Below are 7,176 nucleotides of genomic sequence, written 5' to 3'. Positions count from 1 at the left end.
GGGAACGCCGCCTTCTGTGGAGCAGGAGCGGCTGTGGACGCCGCCTTCTCTGGAGCAGGAACGGCTGTGGACGCCGCAGACACTGAAGCAGCGGTAAACAGTCCTACAATGAGGAGGAGGTCCAGCAGTGATGTCCACGGAGGCAGGAGGTCCTGCAGTGACGTCCACAGAGGCAGGAGGTCCTGCAGTGACGTCTACGGAGGCAGGAGGTCCTGCAATGACGTCCACAGAGGCAGGGGCTTGTGCTGCTCATAAGGCACGTGCTGCTTGAGGGGCAGGTGCTGGAGCTATTGAACGTTCAAGAGGTCCAATGGGCACATTCATGAGGAAATTCATGAAGTCCCTTGACCAAAGATCCTCATGTCCTCTTTAGCCTCCTGCCCTGAGGTTCGAGGCTAACAGCACCAACCCTCAATGCCCCCCCAAAATCCTCACCGGACCTGAAGGGGCAGTCCTCCAGCAAGGGGAAAACTCCAGCATGCTGCTTCCGACGACTCCCACGCTGTCAGGATAAGGTGGACGGTTGTGTCACCAGCACATACCCAACTGGCTTGCCAGGAGCAGTGCTAAAGGGAGTCTGCCTAAAAGCACACCTGGCCCATGGGTTCCTCGCTACATCCATAGTTGCGGTTTGGTTCTTCTGTCATAATTGAGGCAGGAAACAGACGTACACGCAAGGAATATTTAATTAAACCAAGTCAAACATAACAAACAGAAAACAAACACAAGCATGGAGACAAGGAAACAAACTAGAATTTAGCTGAACATAACTAAAACAGGAACATAACTAAAACAGGAATATAGCTGAACTGGTGGCAATGTGTAAGACAATTGATATAGAAACACATCTACAAGAACCGACAAGGGAACACGGAAACAAAGGGACTATATATACACAGAGCACTGACAAGGAACACCTGGGGGCAAGGGCAGGACTACAAAGCAGACTCTGATGAGAGGGCAGGGCTAAGGCGGGACTAGGGCTGAGACAGGAAGAATAAACAGAGCCATGTGCTAAATGAGCACATGGTGAGGAAAACAAACATAGGATGTGACAGTCTGTATACCACATTTAATCAGAAAGCTTATTGGCATATTACTGTACCATAGAAAGCATATATTTAGTAGTATGTTATTTTTAATTATTATCCTAATTGAAATATAAAGATTAAAAGTTGAAAAGTTGTAAAGATGAAGTTTCAGGGTTTATAGGTCCAATATATGGGTTTTAATATATTTTAATAGTATTGTCTTGCAGAATAATATTAAGCAAATACAAATTATTTTAACTTTGTCATGTTAGTGCTTCAAGACATGTCTTTCCAGTGATGTCATGATGCAGCCTTGACTATTCCATTTGTGTGATTGGGTTACTAAGAAGGAGTCTTCATAAGACAGCCCTATTGAGGACTGCTACTAGGACAAGCCTAATTAAAAAAAAATCATATATATATATATATATATATATTTTTTTTATATATACATATAAACAAGACGTCTTTTCCAGGGATTTGACTAGTGTCCTCTCAATGGCCAGCAGAGCTAGGCTGCTTAAACGGCACTGGCCCATGTGAAGTGTGTCCACCTGTGCTCCCACGGATCTTTACACCAAAGGATCGCTGATTCGCTCATTTCGCTGTCAATCAAAAAGGAATTCAGCCTCAGACAGATCATCCAATCATCATGCAGAAGCTGAGAGTCCGGGCCAGCCGAGGCCAGCCCACTGCCCCATAGACCCCCAGAGACGCTGAGCGTCCGATGGGCGGGACAAAGCCCAGCATTTATCCAATGACTCATCTCGTTTCGCTGCACTTCGCTGCTTCGCTGCTGAACTCTGTGGACGCTCAGCGTCTTCACTGTTTAAATCACTGTGAAGCTGCGGGAATGATTGAGAGGAAAGTCGCGTCTTTACCAGTGATAAGAATTCTGAACAAAAGTTGAGCGCGTTGTAGTGCATATTTATTCAATGACATGTACAAACAACAGTATATGTTTGAATACTTATTTTTTTACATTTTAGGGGAAGCGGAGCTTCCCTTGCAGTCTTAGAGCAATCGCCGCTGATATATATATATATATATATATATATATATATATATAATTTTTTTTCGTTTTGAAAAAACTAATAAATAAATCAGAACTGTGCCTTAAAATATGGCATAGTTTATATTTTATTAGAGAATGTGAATTCTTAATTTCAGAATGACTACACTGATATGACCCAGTCTTTCAGGAGCTTTAATAACAAAACAAAAGTTTGTTAGTAAATATTTGCCAGCAGAACCAGCTGAATTCCTGGATCTGGATTGTTTGGATTAAATTGGAAGTAAACACAGTGAGCTGGACTCAGTTAAACATTAAATAGATTTTCTATAATAGAGTTAATATAACAGAGTGAAATCAGTGCTGATACTCAACTGGTTAAAGTCAACTGCTTCACCACTCTCACGTCAGGTAAGGGACCATCCCAGACTAATAGATTTTTAGTATTTATTCATTTCAACTTAAATAAAATAAATTAAGCATTTTCCAAGATTAATATTTCCAGGATTGACATTTTTGGGCAAGTTCAGCATTGATCCATGTGGAGAATTCTGTCCTACAGTGGTTCAAAATATTTATGACTCAGTGAGTCAGATGTAGTGTAGTTAGCTGACGTTACAACATCATGAATGTTTGTAACTATGTTAAGCAATTAAGTTAAAAATGGAATTTAACTGCTTTATTTAACATTTGCTTGATGGTAATAGAAACCAATATTTCACTATAGTTTACAATTGAGTTATTGTGACTATGAATACATGAGTAGTTGTTTTGCATTTAGCTTTGTTTTGTATTTAGATGCCCTTGTGTTCTGGCCAGAGAAGAGTTTAAGGGAAGAGTTTAAACCAGGGGCGGCCTTCCTATCAGATACAAGCCAGAAAAAAAATTACTACCAGGAACCAGAAGATATGCATTTACAAATATGCGTGCGCAAAAATTAATAGTACTACATTGCACCTTATAGCACACTGAGACTCAGTTGACTCCAAAATTTAGATTCTCTTAATTATTGGCCAAGATCTGATTCCCCCAAGACCAAGATTCTCATAGAATTTATCAAATACATAAAAATCTGACAATAACTCATATTTCAGGGCTGTAGAGAGTTGATTTTTCCCAGTTAAGACCAAAATTTCCTCAAACTCCTTAACAAAAACCCTGTTTCTTCCCTATAATCATGAGACATATTGGCAGATACTGCAGGGTCACCTTTGTGCTGTGTCTACAGCCACCCAGCTAAACTTTATTGCAAAAATGATTCGGCTGGCCATCTCAGCCATCTAAACAATATTTATATTTGGTTATAAGTGAAAGATGAAAAGACGTCCTTCCATGTGCTACATTTTCACCAAATCATATAGATCAGAGAACAAGGCGAACAAAATTTTGCCCAAAACAATGTTCAAATGACGTCTTGTGTTTGATGGGAAATGATTTCAGTGTGGGTCTAGAGCTGTCCTGCCTAGCAGCCGCTCTCTGAACGGAGCCAGGAATGAGAAAAGTTAAACGTAAAGGTGGATCCAGACACCTTGACCACAGCCCCAGAAAAACCGACAGAGCATTTTTATTTTCTGTTTAGAAATTTAAAATCAGATAATGGTATGTGTCCTAATTTCCATTTTCCCATTTAAAGAGGAAATCAACTGACCAAAATGTACATGGACAAAGGAATGTATAGCTATTATTATTATTTTAATATATTACAAAGATCCACAGCTGCATGTGGCTCCTGTCCAAAAGTGTGGATTTTTTTAAAAGTGCACTAATACAAACACCCTGCACCTCCTCCATGTTTAAAGACATATTACACTGTGTTTCCTTTTAAATACATCTGACTCCACCCACAATCTTTGCCCTAATCACAGTATACAAAACAACAGCTTCTAATCCACTGCAATAATACTGTTTACAGCTATTATGAGTGTGCGTCACTCTGCAAAGGACTGACACCCCCTCCAGGGTTTGTTCCTTCCTTGTGCAGTCATTCTGGGTAGGCTCCGGACCCACCGCGCCCCTTAACTAGATAAGTGGTTACAGACCATGAATGAATCACACTCCACTATTATGTAATTTTTTTACCAATCAACATGCTCTGTTTACTAGTTTTTTCTCCACTTACCATCAGTTTAACTCTATAATGTTTGGCCAGTAAGTGCTAAGCACTTACTCTTCAAATTAAACTCGGCTTATGAGTGCTGCCATTAAGTTTTGGGCCTCTGAATTCAATCTTTTCATTGACTCACCACCAAAATACCTGCATTAATTGGACAGTGTGGTGGCAGAGGTTCATATATCATCTTGACTCAAATTTCCTAGTGAAACGTGGTAGTGGAAGCATCAATGAACATAGTCAAGAAAACATGACTCAATCAAAGTCTCTAGATATATAATGAGTTAATATAATTTATTAACTAGCCAAAACTTAGACATTTCTAATACTCATGGATCACAAAGCAGAAAGAAATATGTATTAAGTAATTTAAGAGATTACTATATTTTGGCCATAGGTGTCACAACCCATTGTTCCTATTACCATCACTGTAAAGAAACCTGGCCCTAATCTGAATCACAAAGTTTGGTTTTAGAAAAAATCTGTGCTATGTGTTTTAGATGCTTTAGTAAATTTGATATAGCCCACATTTTGTAGAGCATGATTATGGCCAACATACAACCATTTAGCTAGTACAGGATTGCATCTCTGCCACCTTTAAACCACCACAGCCAGAATAACACAGACAGAATACACAGCTGGTATTTTGTGAGGAGAGAACATGTGCCTTCTCCCTTCTTTATTTTATAGTCTATGGCTATAAACTGTCTGGGACATGTGGCAACCATACCCAGCCCTTTCTTGTGCCATCCTTCTGTGTGTTATGCAGGTCATACCTATTGTGCTTGGTAGCAAACTCTGGAACAAATCTGGTGTAGATCAGTTCCAAATGCAGATCAGATTTAGTCGACTTTTGACCCTAGCTCTGCATCAGAGAGCAGACTGCCAGGTGCCATCAATCCATATGCAGTAGGAAAGATAAAAATGGGGAATATGCTGAACTAGGGCCAAAATAATGTTGCTGTATATGCCCTGAGTGAAAGAATATTTTACTGCATTTTACAGTTTTCATTATGAAGTGGAAGAACCTCCTCTGGTGCTTCTCTGTGCTGTGTATCAGTTCCAGGGTTTCCACCATTCCAACCTTACACAAGATTGAAGATCTAAAAAGCACAGAATTTGGACGGGAGTATCCTCGCCACGGTCTTCTGGTGCTGCACTGGTTGGCCAGTCAAATCTCTATCGACGAAACAGAAGACATCCTGCTTCATTTCAAACCTTCTCGGCAAGATTATGGCTTTCAGCGTGATACGAATCCACAAATTGTAGAGAAAGTGACTCTTTCACATGACTCACTGGGCAGAGAGTTCTACTCAATAGGCAGTCTCAGTTTGGAGGAAGTTCGAACCAAGCTTCCTTCATATGTGACTCAAGACTATTACAATTCCCTTGAGAATCCCAACAGGGATATTGATCGGATTGTTGTTCGTATGCAAAGAAGTAGTCCAATGAGAGTGGACAAAGTGTACATTACTCAAAGAGAAGGGAAGGACTATGACCTAAATAAAACCTATGAGATAAGTCCTAAGCTTCTGAGGGAGATTCAAGTTCTTCAGAAGCCTCTTAATATGTTTCTTGTTCTACTGTCAGGCATGTATGACAATCTGAATTCTACTAGTACAGAGTTAGATGATCCCAGACTTCGACTCAACAAAGACCTTTTGACTCACAGGAAAATTGTTGAAAAACATCTCAAGACCATCTTTGAACAACCAGATCTGAGGTGGCTTCTGAGTCTAGCAGGATACAACACAGATGCCAGGTACAAAGTCCATAAGGAAACATGGCACTGCTCAACAGATGAAAAAGTCCAACATGTCAATCTGAATCCTGAGACGGCATGTGAAGGCACCAAGCCAGTGAAGATTGAGGTGAGGTCAACATCAAACGGCTATGCAAGGCTCACATGGAACAATATCCCTGAGAACATCCTGAAACAGAGTCCTACTATTGTGCTTTTTGGGAGTGACACCTCTGGAGTCCTTGACACTTTTGTATCTCTTGAAGACCAATCCTCGGGGTCTGCAGATACATTTGTGGCACTTAACCATGGACTTCAGCCACGCCTTGTAACATTTGACTTCAAGACCGATCATGGCTTCATCGGGCTTAGTTACTCCGTATTTCTGAGAGGGCCCCAGTTTGATGCAGCTAACAGGGTCCTTCCTACTGAGATCAGTGGCTATAATGCCAGTCTCCAACTCTACACCACAGATGGGTATGCTTGCGTTCGCCTTTACATCAAGAAGTCCTTCAATAATTGGAAAGACGAGTTCCAGGCATCATGGGTTGGATTCTATGCCAAGGAACAAGATGATGACAGAGATTATCAACACTATCAGTGGGTCTCCATGTTTGAAAAGGTGGGCGATAAAGACGACACCAAAGAGTATCTGATCTATCAGTATGTGTCCTCCATCAGCATTGGACCTGGAGTTCAAGCTCGCTTCCTGTTTTCCCAACAGACTGTCCGATATCGTTTCCTCCTCCGCTGGTATTCTCCAACTGTGAAAGCACGCACGGTTCCTTGGGAAAGCCAGATTACCCAATGAGGATCAAATTAAATTCTCAATGGATTTTAACATACTCTTAAATACAGATTATTTGTCAATTTGACTTAATTAAACCCATTTTAAACATGGCAACCAGCTGTGTAAAGCATAAACTGGTTCATACAGAGACCATGAAGTACTTTTGATTCTGAAAGTTTAATTTTTTATAATAAATGTAAAAAAAAAAAAATATGACTGTTTTGCACTCTTTGATTATAGTACAAATCACTTAGAGCACTATATGTTCCAAAGTGTGTTTACACCTGCTCATCTGCCAATCTGCAAGTATAATTATATTGTATCATCAGGTATTATTTCTTATGCAGTATTTTGCACAAGTCAGTCATCTGAGATTATTATTATTATTATCAACAATCTGGAGGTTGTGGGTTCAATTCCCGCTCCTGGTGACTGTCTGTGAGGAGTTGGTGTGTTCTCCTTGTGTCTGCGTGGGTTTCCTCCGAGTGCTCC

General features: G+C 40.5%; 1 protein-coding gene across 1 annotated transcript; it reads left to right on the top strand.

Moving 5' to 3' along the window:
* The first annotated feature begins 2,399 nt into the window (after positions 1–2,399).
* Positions 2,400–6,873, top strand: LOC136687561 (uncharacterized). The gene is made up of 2 exons (XM_066662048.1): positions 2,400–2,454; positions 5,159–6,873. The coding sequence occupies exon 2, from the start codon at positions 5,167–5,169 to the stop codon at positions 6,703–6,705; it is 1,539 nt and encodes a 512-aa protein (XP_066518145.1). The 5' UTR covers positions 2,400–2,454; positions 5,159–5,166; the 3' UTR covers positions 6,706–6,873.
* The last annotated feature ends 303 nt before the right edge of the window (positions 6,874–7,176 follow it).

This window comes from Hoplias malabaricus, chromosome 2 (assembly GCF_029633855.1).
Source record: "Hoplias malabaricus isolate fHopMal1 chromosome 2, fHopMal1.hap1, whole genome shotgun sequence".
NCBI classification, from domain to species: Eukaryota; Metazoa; Chordata; class Actinopteri; order Characiformes; family Erythrinidae; genus Hoplias; species Hoplias malabaricus.
This window is presented reverse-complemented; position numbering and strand designations above follow the sequence as displayed.

Coding starts and splice junctions, on each gene's coding strand:
- LOC136687561 (XM_066662048.1), top strand. CDS start 5,167: ATGAAGTGGAAGAACCTCCTCTGGTGCTTCTCTGTGCTGTGTATCAGT.